Source organism: Balaenoptera ricei, chromosome 9, assembly GCF_028023285.1.
Source record: "Balaenoptera ricei isolate mBalRic1 chromosome 9, mBalRic1.hap2, whole genome shotgun sequence".
Taxonomy (NCBI): Eukaryota; Metazoa; Chordata; class Mammalia; order Artiodactyla; family Balaenopteridae; genus Balaenoptera; species Balaenoptera ricei.
In genome coordinates, this window is record NC_082647.1 from 14,204,146 (window position 1) to 14,218,376 (window position 14,231).

The 14,231-nt window shown below is 38.5% G+C and overlaps 1 protein-coding gene across 1 annotated transcript in view; it reads left to right on the forward strand.

Annotated features, from left to right (window-relative positions):
• KDM7A (lysine demethylase 7A) overlaps positions 1 to 13,663 on the forward strand; it is an 87,748-nt gene extending 74,085 nt beyond the window's left edge. The window contains exons 13-20 of the mRNA XM_059933229.1: positions 136 to 260; positions 475 to 629; positions 1,898 to 1,995; positions 2,487 to 2,635; positions 2,802 to 3,010; positions 4,329 to 4,414; positions 6,739 to 7,012; positions 7,671 to 13,663. Coding sequence (XP_059789212.1) covers positions 136 to 260; positions 475 to 629; positions 1,898 to 1,995; positions 2,487 to 2,635; positions 2,802 to 3,010; positions 4,329 to 4,414; positions 6,739 to 7,012; positions 7,671 to 7,765 — 1,191 coding nt within the window. The 3' untranslated portion in view covers positions 7,766 to 13,663. The remainder of the gene's footprint in view (positions 1 to 135; positions 261 to 474; positions 630 to 1,897; positions 1,996 to 2,486; positions 2,636 to 2,801; positions 3,011 to 4,328; positions 4,415 to 6,738; positions 7,013 to 7,670) is intronic.
• The last annotated feature ends 568 nt before the right edge of the window (positions 13,664 to 14,231 follow it).

Sequence of the window (14,231 nt, forward strand, 5' to 3'; positions counted from 1 at the left end):
CTCGAGGCCGCCCAGCACCCTTCAGCATGCAGGGCTTGGGTGGGGGGGAGGTGGTGGGTGGTATACAGTTCTTTACTTGTCAAGCTGGCATATTTGAGGGTGGAGGTTAAGTAAGTTCTGTTTTTATACTTTAAGGACATTTTGAGCTCTAAACTGAATGGAAAATTCAACAAACATCTCCAGCCATCTTCCACGGTACCTGAATGGAGAGCGAAAGATAATGATCTCCGATTACTGCTGACAAATGGAAGGATAATTAAGTATGTGAAGTAGATCAAAGTATCCAACAGATTAGTTTTCAGTGGATTCCCTCTGTTCATTTAATCCCTGGTCCAGACCATTACACAACTGCCTGAAATATGGGGAAAGTGTCTTAGTTCTCTATTTTCTCTGTAAATTAAGGAGGGGTTTAATACCATTTGGCTACATGGTTGCACTGTTTTCTGACTCGATTGTTTTTCCCACTGTATACAGGGATGAGAGACAACCCTTTGCAGATCAGAGTCTTTATACAGCAGACAGTGAAAATGAAGAGGATAAGAGAAGGACAAAAAAGGCAAAAGTGAAGATGGAAGAGAGCTCAGGAATAGAAGGGGTGGAGAATGAAGCGTCTCAGAAACCACTTAACAGTATGTTTGTTTTAATGGTCATTTTAAAGGTCTGCTCGTTACCAATGTGCTAATAATATGTAAAGTAACTTGCTAATTTTAAAGTGCTTAAATCAGTAGTAGGATTACAATTTCTGTGTCCCTGATACTCTTTTGAGAAGTCTGGAGCATTTCTGAGTCGTCTCTCCATCAGGGAAATGCCAGATGTGACCACCAAGTGAGGGGTGGCGCCCAGGGAAGGTGGTATTAGTGATGAGGATGTCGCCGGCCAGTGACACCCTCATCTAGTGACGGTTTTTACAAGAGTCACATGAAGCTCATGCATCTCACGGGCCTCTACTCCAAATAATAAAATAATAAAGTTGCAAGTTTAATCCTATTTTTGAGATAATCTTAGCTAACATACATATGGTTTTCAGAATTAGGAGACATATATAACTGGCTGATCTGAAGCTCTTAGTAACCCATGTACTGTTTTATTTGATTGCCTGTTGACAAGAAGGCCTCTACTTGGTTATTAATTGGTCATCGTCAGTGTGATGGATAGTGACTCCTCCTCCTCCTCGAGGTCTTTCTTCTTTGAATGAAGTCTTCATTTTCTCAACACTTTTCAGGGCCTCCATATACCCTTCTATCTTAAAAAGGAGTTAAATATTTTAGTACTTGATAAGTAAATGTTCCAGGTGATTAACATTTTTTAATCCATGTTGAATACCTCCGTCCTGCTAATTCTGGGTAAGTTTGGTATTGCTGTAGTTGCTGACTCTGCCTTTGTTCTCGAGTCTGGGGAGAGGCAGCTCATCAACGGAACTCACCCCACAGTTGTTGAGGAGTGCTGCTGGCAAGAGACAGGCAGGGCTGGAGCCTGGTTCAAGCTTGTTGGGTTCACTGTCTACTTGAATGTGTCTTAGGCTTAGGAGAGTTTTTTTTTGTTTTGTTTTCTGTTGAGAGAAATAACGCACAGCGGAAAGTGAAAAGCATCTTGCAGCTAATTTTAGTGTTAGAGGTTTTTTTCTGGAAAGAAATATAAAATAGTCAACCCACCCATATAAGGATTATATCACCATATTCAACAAATACCCCAGATGTTTTAAGAATACACGTTAATCTGTATCTTGGTCAATTAGGGAGATGGTCCATGGGGGAAGAATGAAATGAAGACAGTGAAAGCAGTGAGAAAAGGACAGAGCAGGAGCGGTTGAGCCATCTCACAAAGCTGGACAGGTTTTGGATGGCACTTTATTCAAATTCTAATGACTCTATTTTTCTCTCATCATTTTCCTTCTCAGGGTTTTTAACAAGTGTGAGATCAGAACTCAGGAATCGATCATCAGAATATTCTGATATTTCTGATTCAGAAGACTCTGGACCTGATTGCACCGCACTGGTACGCCTGGAACCCTTAACTTAAAGTTATGTGACAAAAAGATGAACACCCACTTTCCTTTACCTAGGAGGAAAGTGAATGACAGCTTTCCCAAAGCCTGTGTCTCTGACCTTTGTGGCACAGGGCCTTCTCTGCGGTGGTAATTATACACACACGTCCCATCATGTGACTATTTACATCTGATCGACATAGCTTTTGTCTGATTTTGGAAAGGGTGGAGGGAGATACTGTTCTCATGTTTCTCGTATTTCTCATAGGTTATATTTCATTTTGCCTTAAAGAAAACCTGTACTATGTGTTTGTTTCTTTTTTTACTAAGGAATTATGTTACTGTAGTTATTAGAGATTTTCACTTTTTCATATGAAATACAGAAATAATTACAAGATAATTAAGATTCTCACTTTCCCTAAACGGATAAAGTGTTTCTGGTTAGTTTGTACAGACCTGTTCAGATTTCTTATATAGATTTGCCTCCATTTCATTATCTCAGAAAAATAATTTTACCACTGAAGAGTCTGAAAGTTCAGGTGATGAAAAGAAACAAGAAATTACATCAAACTTTAAGGAAGAATCTAATGTGACGAGGAGCTTCCTTCAAAAGAGCCAGAAGCCATCTAGAAGCGAAATTCCAGTTAAAAGGTAGGCATGCTGATGATGGTAGTCTTATTATATCGTGATATAAATGATAGGAAAACGTTTGTTGCTTTGTTTTGTTTGGGGTTTTGTTTTGTTTTGTTTTAAATTTTACCAAAAATTTTATTAGAATTAAAAAGGTTTTTGTCTTTTTTGCTGATCCGCCCTTTAGGGAGTGTCCTACTTCGACGAGCACAGAGGAAGAAGCTATTCAGGGCATGCTGTCTATGGCAGGGTTGCACTATTCCACGTGTTTACAAAGGCAGATACAAAGCACAGACTGCGGTGGTGAAAGACACTCTCTCCAGGATCCCAGCAGCTGCCACAGCAGTAACCATGAGGTTAGGCAGTTGTATCGCTGTGATAAGCCAGTGGAAAGTGGTAAGAAACATAAACTATAAGTCTCTGAAAAATAACATATAACCCCACCTTAATAGCCCTGTCATTCCTAGTTGAGGTTAGAGATTATGAATAAGAACTGTTTATTGCACATCTTTAGTTGGAAATGGTGTTAAGCATATTGGCAAAAGACTACATAATGTTGACAAATGTAAGATGCAAGTATAAGAACTCAAAATGTAAATTAATGGATTAAGAGTTGTGTTCACTGGCTGTCACAAGACAGTATTGTTTCTCTTTTATAAGTCAGTCAGAGTGGAGGGAATGTTTTGGTGTCTTAATTGATGTGCTAAGTTTGAACAATCAACTCTTTTTCCTTTTGTGGAAGCAAGTTTTGAACTGTTTCTGCTTGAGGATATTCTCTCTTACTTGAAAAGGAAGTATTAGGAAAGAGAGATGACTCGGTGGCATTATCAGTGATGCCACACAGTGTTTTCTTCTGTCTGCCTTTAGTGAAAAATTTTATTTCCCTAAAAATCTGAGGAGGATTGGGGAGAAGATGGTACCACATTAAAACTGAAGTCTGTTGTGGACATTGTGTTCATTCCCACCCAGCTGTGTTAACTAAGTACCAGGAGCTTGACATTGATTTCACTTAATTCTTGAAACAACATTTTGGGTGTATGTAATGTAGCTTTAACAGGTAAAGGAAAAAAGACTTAGTGGACTTCACTTGCCCATTCTTACATAGCTGTTCAGAGGTTGGAATTTGAACCCAGGACTAGACCGTTTGATCTCAAAATCTTTGCTTATTGTATAAGAGGAAACTGAGGTTTAAAGAGGTTAAGTAACTTGCCTTAAGATGCATTGGTAATGGAAGAACTTAAATTCAAATCTAGGTTTGTCTGTCTTTCCACTATACCATTCTGTCTGCCTGTAATCTCTTTGTCCCTTGAAAAGAAAGCTTGTATGGAAATGCTGCCAAATTCAGGCAAACATATGCCTTTATTCTATATGGGAAAATATATTACTTTTAGAGAAAGTATATTGCACTTGGTTTTACATCTACAGCAGATGGCCATAGAATTTGATCTAGGTCCTCCAGCATCTGGCACAAAATCCTGCCATAGAAAGACAGTCATTGGGAGAATTGAAAGAATTAACATGTTAGATTGAGAGCTGGTGACTGTTGTTTTTGAGAGGGAAAGGAGTGTGGTGAAAGTATATGAATAAAGAGTTAGTATATTCATTTTAAAATAAAATGTCAATATAGATTTACTTTCAATTTTAAGTAGCAGGCTAACTTTGTTCTTTATGATCCAGTTTGTGCGAAGATCATTTAATTAAAACTTCTCTTTAGGGTATCATGTCAAGACTGAAGATCAAGACTTGAGGAGTTCTTCCTGGATTAAACAATTTGATACAACTTCCAGATTTAATCATCAGGTATATTCAAGGTTTGAAACGTTAAAATAGATTGTCATTGGCGCTCTGTTTTTGCTTTCTTTTTTAAAGCTGCAACCAGTAATCAACCACTAGACCTGGAAAGCTTAAAAATTGCCATTAAACGCACATTTGAACAGCTATCCATTTTTAGGGATTCTGATATAATGGCTGATGAAAGGCTTATGGATAGAATGTGATCTGGAAAAGAACAGTTTATTTAAGAAAACAGTTAAAAGCTCCTGGCTGCCAACACCTTTAGGTTATGTCTGGCTAGAATGAAAGATGAAAGGAAATAAAAAGTACCACGAGGATCCTTTTAGTCTCTGACGTTGTTTGTCAGATTTTTTTTTTTAATGTTATTTCATTTATTTTTGGCTGCGTCGGGTCTTAGTTGCGGCGCACGGCATCTTTGTGGAGGCGCGCAGCTTCTCTCTATTTGTGGCGTGGGGGTTTTCTCTCTCTAGTTGGCGTGCAGGCTCCAGGGCACGTGGGCTCTGCAGTTGTGGCACGCAGGCTTAGTTGCCCCGCGGCCTGTGGGATCTTAGTGCCCTGACCAGGGATTGAACCCACGTCCCTTGAATTGTAAGGCGGGTTCTTTACCACTGGACCACCAGGGAAGTCCCTGTCGGATATTTTTAGATACTAAATTTCTTTGAGAATTTGATGACAGTTACGGATTCTCTTTGCAGAAAAATGTCCATCATAAATATGACTTGTGCTTACATTTTCTCATGGTTTGTGCCCACCCTCACCCCAGACCATTTGTTGACTCCAGATTAAGAGCCCCTGCTCTAAGAGAAGGCACTTGATGTCTTAGGATCCTGGTGTATGAATGCTTATACCAAACAAAACAAACCCAAAATACCTTTTAAAAAAACCAAAACTTTATCAGTAGCACCATACAAGGAAAGCAGTATGACCTTTTGCTGCAGACCTTGGAAAATGACAGCCGAAGAAAGAATCAAAATTCTCATGTGGCAGAGTGGAGTCCTAAAGCCTCCCCAACCCCAAGCATTCTCTGAGTAGCAGAAATATGGGTAGTTTTTATGTTCTTCGCTTGGCTTATCTATATTTTCTAAATACTTATCAATTACAGTTATAATAAGAAAAAGAACCAAGTTATTTTTTCAAGGCAAGTACAAGTTCTTTTAATGGAAGGATATGCTCCAGGGTCAAAGGTCAGCTAAGAAATCCCTGAACTATTAAGAATTCACTTATTCGGGCTTCCCTGGTGGTGCAGTGGTTGAGAATCTGCCTGCTAATGCAGGGGACACGGGTTCAAGCCCTGGTCTGGGAAGATCCCACATGCCGCAGAGCAGCTGGGCCCGTGAGCCACAATTACTGAGCCTGTGCGTCTGGAGCCTGTGCTCCGCAACAAGAGAGGCCACGATAGTGAGAGGCCCGCGCACCGTGATGAAGAGTGGCCCCCGCTTGCCGCAACTAGAGAAAGCCCTCGCACAGAAACGAAGACCCAACACAGCCACCCATAAATAAATAAATAAATGAATAAATAAATAAATAAATAAATAAAGCCACCCATTTACTTTAAAAAAAAAAAAAAGAATTCACTTATTCAGTGTATTTATAGTGCCTCACTGGTTATAAAATTTATAACTCATTAGCATTATAGGATTTAGTATTAAAAGTAAGCTATTATTTAAATGTAATGGTTGTTTTTATAATTGTCTGAAAATAAAGAAGTAGGGGACAGATGATTAGCAAGATCACCTTAGAGAAGATTGAATTTCTATTGCCTGTAATCTAGCGAGGTATTAGAAAGGCATGTCAAATTGAACAGCTGTTTCTTCATGCTCAACAGTATTTGTGAGACTATTTTAAAGCAAGTCTGTGTTGAATGCTGATTTTAAAACTTACTTGACCGTTACAGAATCAGAAATTCACTTTAATACACACACTTAAAACTAGTTTCATGAGACATCACATCTGCAGCATGCTCTTTTCGAGTTTATCTTTCCTTCTCTTTTTAATTCTGGTCAGGACCCTCTCTGTTTTGATTTCAAGACCCACCAGTCATCCATCTATCTATCTATCTATCCGTCTGTCTATCTATCTGTCTATGTTTTCTTCTCGACTTAAATTATGAGGCATCTTCAAGACTTGAATCCTTCAGCACTTCTAGGTTTTGGAATGAGATGACCATCAGGAGGGGGTGGTTTTCTGTGGCTACTACATGTTAAGAAAACCCAAGTTCAGTAATCTATTTCTTCTCTCTCTTCAATTGTTAATGCATAGAGAGGTTAAATACCTTACTTATCTTAAAGGAACCCTAAAAATTCAACCTTATTTCCTTCCTTCTTTTTTAGGATCTAAGTAGAGGCCAGAAATGCATCAGAAAGGAAGTTTCATCAGAAATCAGTCAGAAGGTACAAAGTAGGAATTCTGTGGACAACAGTGGCTCAAGCCCTCAGAATGGAAAGTATATGCAGAGTTCAAGCTTGATGTCAGGGGCGTGCCAGATAAGTAATGGCAGTATAAGCCCAGAAAGGCCCGTTGGTGAAACTTCCTTTTCAGTGCCCCTTCACCCCACCAAGAGACCTGCATCAAATCCACCACCTATCAGCAACCAGGCAACAAAAGGTAACTGCTACATGTGTGTATGTTAAGTACATTTGTGACTCTGTATGTTGGCGACAGCAGCAGTTTAGATAGACATCGTCTGCACCCTCACGTTGCTCACAGCCTGCTGCATCACAGACAGCGCAGCAACAGCAGCGTGCACAGGTTACTATGGGGACAGAGAAGAAGGATACCTCGGTCAACCCTGAGGAGCAGGAGGGGCTTTCTGGAGGGGGAGGTAGATCCTGGAGAGGCTGATAATGGGTTAGCCATGCTGAGGTGGAGGAAGGGACAGGGTAGACAGCACCGAAGGCAGAGGAGACAGTGTGACCCACAGGACAAAGGGGAGAAACAGCACGGGGTTATGTATGAAACTGCCATCACTTTCGTTGCTGAAGCACAGTTTGAGGCAGGATCGGGTAAGAGCTTGTGCTGAAGAGAAAGGCAGGGATCAGAGCGTGGGAGGGTCTCCTAAGTCTTACGAAGGAGGTTGGCCCTTACCTCTCACGTGATGAGGCAGAGGAGTTTTACGCAGTGGAATTCCAGAAGTGTGACCCTGCCCATTCAGAACACCGAAAAGCCTTTGCCTACCATGTCGCCCTCGTTTAAGTCTTCCAGGTGCTGTCACCTGTGATTTTCATTGTTATTTATGCTGTTGTTGGTGTTCTGTATATTATAGGTAAACGTCCAAAAAAAGGAATGGCAACAGCCAAACAACGTCTTGGGAAGATCCTTAAATTGAACAGAAATGGCCACGCACGTTTCTTTGTGTGATGGAGCTGCAGTTGTGGTCGCTCTTCCTTTCGGAGACCGGTCTCGGGGTACGGGAGCCTGGAGCTTCCGCGCGCCCCCGCTGAAGCAGTTTGCATGTACCGTAGGGAACACTGCCTGAAGAACAAAATGAACCTGATGCTGCATTTTCACTGTGCCACACCCACTCAGCAATAACCATTTTGGACCTGGTGGGGAGAGGAAGAAGGAGGGTAGAACCTTAAAAAGAGACCTTGAACTGGAAAGGGTCTCTCTCTTGTCAGGGCTTGAATTTCATTTTGTTGTTGGTAGTGTTTTGATTTATTTTCAGTGGTAGGGTAATGAATTATCAATAATTTATTTAACAGATTTTTTTTTAAAGTTAACAGCTTTTAAATTCTTTCTTTTTTAAAGCTATTTATTTGGAAGATTTCTGGAGAAATATCTCACTAATTTAGATTTAAGAATGTGAAGGTTTTTAAATTATTTTTGATAGTGTGTGTGTTACATGTGGGGAAGAGCCACGGTAACAGTAACTAGTCTGGACTCTTAAATTTGCTATTCAGGTTAAAGTCTTAAACAGGGATTTGATGCATTAATTATTTTAAATTAAGATGTATATGAAAATCATTTTATTTTATATAATTCATGTGTTTTTTATAAGCTATTAGCTTCGCTTTTGCTAACATCCAAGGTGCATACTGTTATCCAGGTCGATTACCTATATCCCACCTTCCCTCTGCACTCCTCATCATTTCGTAACGACACAAGACTCTTCTCTTTGCAGGGAAACACTTTCATAGCCAATGTGTAAGAACTACGTAGAAGACCCCACATGTCTCATTTCATTTGACATTGCAATTTTCTTCTAAATAGAAAAATAGGCTTCTTGCATTTTCATTTTTTGCTGATGATATCTGGGTCCCAAAGAGTACAGCTTTAATATCTTTTTCCTACTTGTGGGAAAAGTATTATAAGTTTGGTTAAATTGTCATGTTTGTAGTTTTTCAAATACATTTGTAACTACAGAGGGCCTTCTTCATACTACTGGTGTTGGAGGGCAGGACCAACACCTGCCACAGAGGTTATATTTTATGACGCTTTTATTCTGTATACCTAATTTGTTGGAAAATATGAAATATGGTTTGACTTAGAATATTCAAATCTGCATAATAAGCCGTAATATAATAAGACTATACTATATTAAGTTGTATAGAAGCAAGCATGTTGGAGTAGATGACTTGGGTGTGTGTGTGTGTGTGTTTAGTTTTTTATTTCTTAACCTTCTAAAGAATTATTTAAGATATGGATTTGGAGTAAAATGGGTGCTTTTTGCAGTTTCTTCCATCTGTCCTAACTTAACCAGTGCATAGTGAGGTTAAGTATCTGGTTGAGCTTTAAGGAATCATTTCTCTCCTTAGTGCACAATTTTTACTAAGTGCCAGTTTTCAGTTGCTTGCAATAGCTTATATTTTCCTTTTCCGCCCCCCATGACATAAAAACAAGTGATTTCTGGGGGGGGGGTGGGATGGTGGAGATATTCCCAGTTCTGACAATAGAGCATTTTACAAGTTCCTACAAAGAAAATATAGGCAAATTGCATAAAATTTATTTTTATGGAGAAGAAATACGGCCATATTATGGGTTTGTCTTTTTTTTTTTTTTTTTACTCAGCAAGGTAGCAGGACTTTCCTTTCTGTATTAAGTATCACTTGAAGAGCTAAGAAAAAAAAAGTCTATACCGTTATCTTTCATGGTCACATTCAAATGTGTATTTTCAAAGAGAAATATTTCTTACTCTGCCTCCGTTCCAATGTTTCGTGGAATATATATGAAATATCTTACAGATTAGCCTTTTTGGTCCAAGTGACTGGACCACTGTCTGGGTCTTATCTGGGTGTCAGGAAGAAGAATTTTTATGGGAGTACTAAATGTCTATAATAGGCCTACTTAAACTCTGTACGCTGTGCCAAAACTAGGTAGAGATAGGTACAGTCAGTCATTTGTTGGCCATCAGAGCTCAAGATGTCAAAAATGTGGGTCTGCCTGTTTCTCCCGCCTTCCCCGCACAATATATTACTGCAATGTTTTGGTTTTCTGTAGATACCATTTTAGTGTTAAAATACACATGTTTTGGTGTTAGTTTAAGCAATGAGAATTATAATTTCTTTTTCCAGCTACATTATGATTTGGGTTCTTTTGTTGCCTTTACATTTTTCACAGCTCTAAGTATTTTTAATTACCTTTTTTTTTCTTAGCTATAAAAATGAAAATAAATAATTTATTTTTATGAATTAAAATTATAGCCAGTATCTGCCCTGTGTACTTAGGCTGGTAAATACTAATTTTAAGTAGCCAGTATGTTGAACTTTTAAGTGAAGGAACTGTGGATTCATTTTTGGCAGTGTTAGCCCATTAACTGGCTAAGTTCAAAAAACTTTCAGTAACATGAAATAACCACTAAAACAGAATACATGTAATTTTTTTGTGTATTGGTAAAAATCCAGCCACTGATCCAGTGACTTCCTTGTCAAACCTCTTGTAAAATCACTGGCTGTGATACATCCCTTTATCTTGTGGAAATGACAGAACTTTGAAGTAACTCAGCATCTGGAGTCGACTGCAATAGACAGTCTTTCGTCTTTCCCTCAGTCTCATTTATTATGTGTTGTACAAACCCTGCAACCTAGGAAGACAGCAGTGGTGGCATTTAGCTAGTTATAAGCAAATACAAATTATGTCAAACACTTATGATTTAACATATGCAATTTTAAGTGTAGTAGTAGGTAATCATTTTCCTGTATTGATTCAAATAAGTGACTTCGGTTAACCTGGGATCCACTGTACTGTAATTCATAATGTCACATAATATTATGCTCTCCAGTATTGATTAATGGTGTAAACTATACAAAGCTGGCAGTTTATAATAGTTCAATACCTAGAATTACTTTGAACTTCATAAGTATCAGTTAATTTTTAAAGCATACAGAATTGAAAATTCTGACCGAAACCATCTTATAAACTCAGAAAACAAGCCCATCTTTATCACTACTTAGCACTGAATACTGCTTTATTTTATTTTTTTTTGCTCTATTTTCTAATAGTCCTAATTATTGCCTTTTTAATGAACTCTACTGTATTTATTCATATGAGATCAGCAGGTATTTATCAGACGTCTACTGTGTGCCCAGCACTACTTAGTACTGTGGGGGGCATATAAAGTTGAAGCTGTATTGTTTGCTCTTGGAAATAAGCAGTATTATTTTCACTTCTAAGCAAACTTAAGCAAGAGGGCCCATTCATAAAACAAAATAAAACAAAACTCTATTAGTTTTAACAGAGATACACTATACAACTGTAGAGGTAGAAGTAAAAAAAATTTTTATGTTTTCAAAATTTAAAAAACATTTCAAAAGTTAATAATTTAATGTTCGTAATCATAGGGGCATGTTATAGCATGAAAGGGAGCAGAAGACCTCCGTGTTTGTCCAGGTTCTGCCCTTTACGTTTCAGCTGTGTGACCTTGAAGAAGTCACTTATTCTGAGTCTTAGTTTTCTCATTTGTAAATTTGGATCAAAACGCAGTTAAGAAAAACACAGAAAAGCATTCCTTAATCTATTAACACTTCATATTTGCAGAGGATTTATCATTATTTAAGTTACAACTGACAACAAATGCACATTTATATGCATTTTAAAATGAAAACTGCTGTTAACTCATAAAATTTGCTTCATATCAAATATATGCCCAGAGCTTGCTACCTAAAAAATCTGAACAATCTCTAACAAGATGCTGAATTAAAGTCCGAATCAGTGCATGAAGTGAAAGAAAAAGGAATGAGATGCTTTATGGATAAGAGTGAGAACGTTTATCCTCAAGTAATCATTAAGATGATTTAAAGTAATTAAAAGATAATTTTAGGTTCTTCTCAAAGAGTACTGCTTCATAGATTCTGCATACTCTTCAGGGCACTAGCATAAGGTAAAATAAGTCATGGAATTAAAATGATTTAACAACTATCCATGGTACTAGGGCGGGAAAATAAGGTGGTAGATAGATGGGGATCAGCAAAGACAGCTCCGAGTTGGCCAACAATGGCTCGTTGGGTAGAGAGAGAAACAAACCACTGTAGTGTAGGAAGGGAGACTCGACTGGACAGCTTCAGAAGAAAAGATTCTGCTTTTTTCAAGAAATGCTCTTTATAGTGATGAGTCAGCTCCCCAGAGAGCTGATGAATGATTGTACGGCCCGGTATACTACTGCCAGAAGTAGCTATTGCACTATATAAGCATCTTATGATTTCATATTAAGAGACGAGGGCTTTACATAAATTTGAAATTTTTTCAAAAGTTCATTTTTCTCATTAATTATTAAGCTAATTGCTTCCTCCAAAAAGAGAAGTTAAAGATCACCAGTCATTTTCAGATGCCCTAGACCTTCATCTAAAGCAGTTTTGAGAAGGTTGAACATCAGATCTTTAGCTTAAGAAGAGAGACAGATGAAACCCAGCGAGGGCAGTGACTCGCCTGGGGTCACAGTGGATCCCAAACCTCTGGTACTTTGCTTCCTACAGCAGCCCCTGTTCTGTGACACTGTGAGCCCTCTGCTTGTCCTGTGGCGGGTGATGTTGATAGACTTTCTAGAAGCCAGGTGGAAAGAAAGGGGAAGAAGTCACATACTCGCTACATTGCTGTTGAACGTAATGTAATTTTAATAATGGAGCCTTACTAAAAGCCCTTCCCTTATTTTTGATTTTTTTTTCAGTGAACGTCATGCCGTAAGTCAAATATTTGCTATCTCTTACATAAAAAATTTTTTAAGTTAAGGACGTTAAGAAGCAAATGCCTGTTTTCAAAGCAATTTGCTTATTGTGACTGTGGTTTTATTCTGCTATGGTGGGGTTTTTTTTCCCCTTTAATGGGTATGGGAAAATAATGCTCATTAACCTGCATCCTGCCCCTTAGAGTCTCCCTCTCACCCTTCCCGTCCTTCCTCGTGTCCTGAAGCTTTGTCTTAACAAGCGCAACATGAAATTTTCTTTGTTAAAGCCTTTTTGAAACTTTATTCAGTGATTCTTCCAACAAGTTTATCTGCTGTGCACTATTTCACTAATAAACCCTGGCTACCACGTAGCCCCTGACCTCCAAGTAGTTTACCTATGCAAGACCTGTCACATCCTGAATTCACTTTTCTTTATTTCAGAAAGCACCCCTAAATGGAACTTAATCAAAGATAAACCTTGTCTCCACCCAGTTTTATTTTGGCCATTTCCTATTCAAAAATGTCAGCTATTTTCCCCCAAGATTTTTCACCAAAACAATGATCATAAGTGCTGGAATATATACTATTTTGCAGGAATAAAATAACCCAGAAATACTCATATTTCTTTGGTGGATTTTGGTTGGTAGCTGTTAGCAGGAGGTGTAATATATAATGAGGAGTTGATTCCTTGCCTAGAATCATTTCTTCCCTCTAAGATTCATAGGATTCACCTTTTATTTTTACAAAGCATACATATAACTTCCACATTATAGTCAGGGACCTGAGGTGTAACTTGCTAAGTGAACCCCAAGGTTATTTTATCTTGCAAAAGAAACCTAAACCAAACTAAGGGCCTTACATTTATGGTTAGACTGAATCAAAAGCTATAACCTCAGTTTTTCTGAAAACAGCTTCTGACTGCAAAGCAAGTCATGCAGTTGTTAGGTATGAAATAGCACTGATCAGGAAATGCACATGCGTCTTGGCAGACTGCATTTCCTTCCGAAAAGACTTTTCTACTTTTAATATAAATTAAGCCATAACAGTTTCATGCTGTGGAAAGAGGGTGAAAAGGTTCATTTTAAGAGATTATATAATATGAACTTTCACATTTACTGTGAAATGTCGAACTTTGCCAGTGCTTCAGCAGGTTTGTTTGATTTTTGGGGGGGTGGGGGGAGGGTAAAGGGTGGTGACAGGGAGGGGTAGTATTGGTTTTAGGGGGTTTAAATCTGTGAAATTTGAAAAGGGACAGTTGTTGGCTATGGTATTTACTAGTTTTGTAGTAATGTTTTGCTAGCCTGACTGACTTTCCTGAGCTGATTTTCATGCCCGTGGTCCCAGGTGACTGTTAGCCTTTCTCGTTCGGGGTGTCTGCAGAGTAGTGTCTTGTTGTGTGGATAGGCGGTCAGTGTGTGTGCACACGTGTGTCCTTTGAATAGAGAAGCACACTGTGACGACAGAGTGAGGTGTGGCTGGGAAGTGGGATGCTGAAGCTTTAAGAGCATTTTTTTTCGATTCATAACAGTATTTCCCATCTTTTGCCTGCAGGCAGGGAAAGTGTACAGTATTTATTTTGTTTCTGTTTTAAATTTGTAAGTTTTTAAGTAGCTTACATTGGTTATTATAGGGGAGGACAAGTGACTTGTTTAAAGTTGTATTTGGTATTCCTACTTTCCAATTTCTGTACCTTAAAATATTGAAATTAAAATTGGTATTAATTCTGTT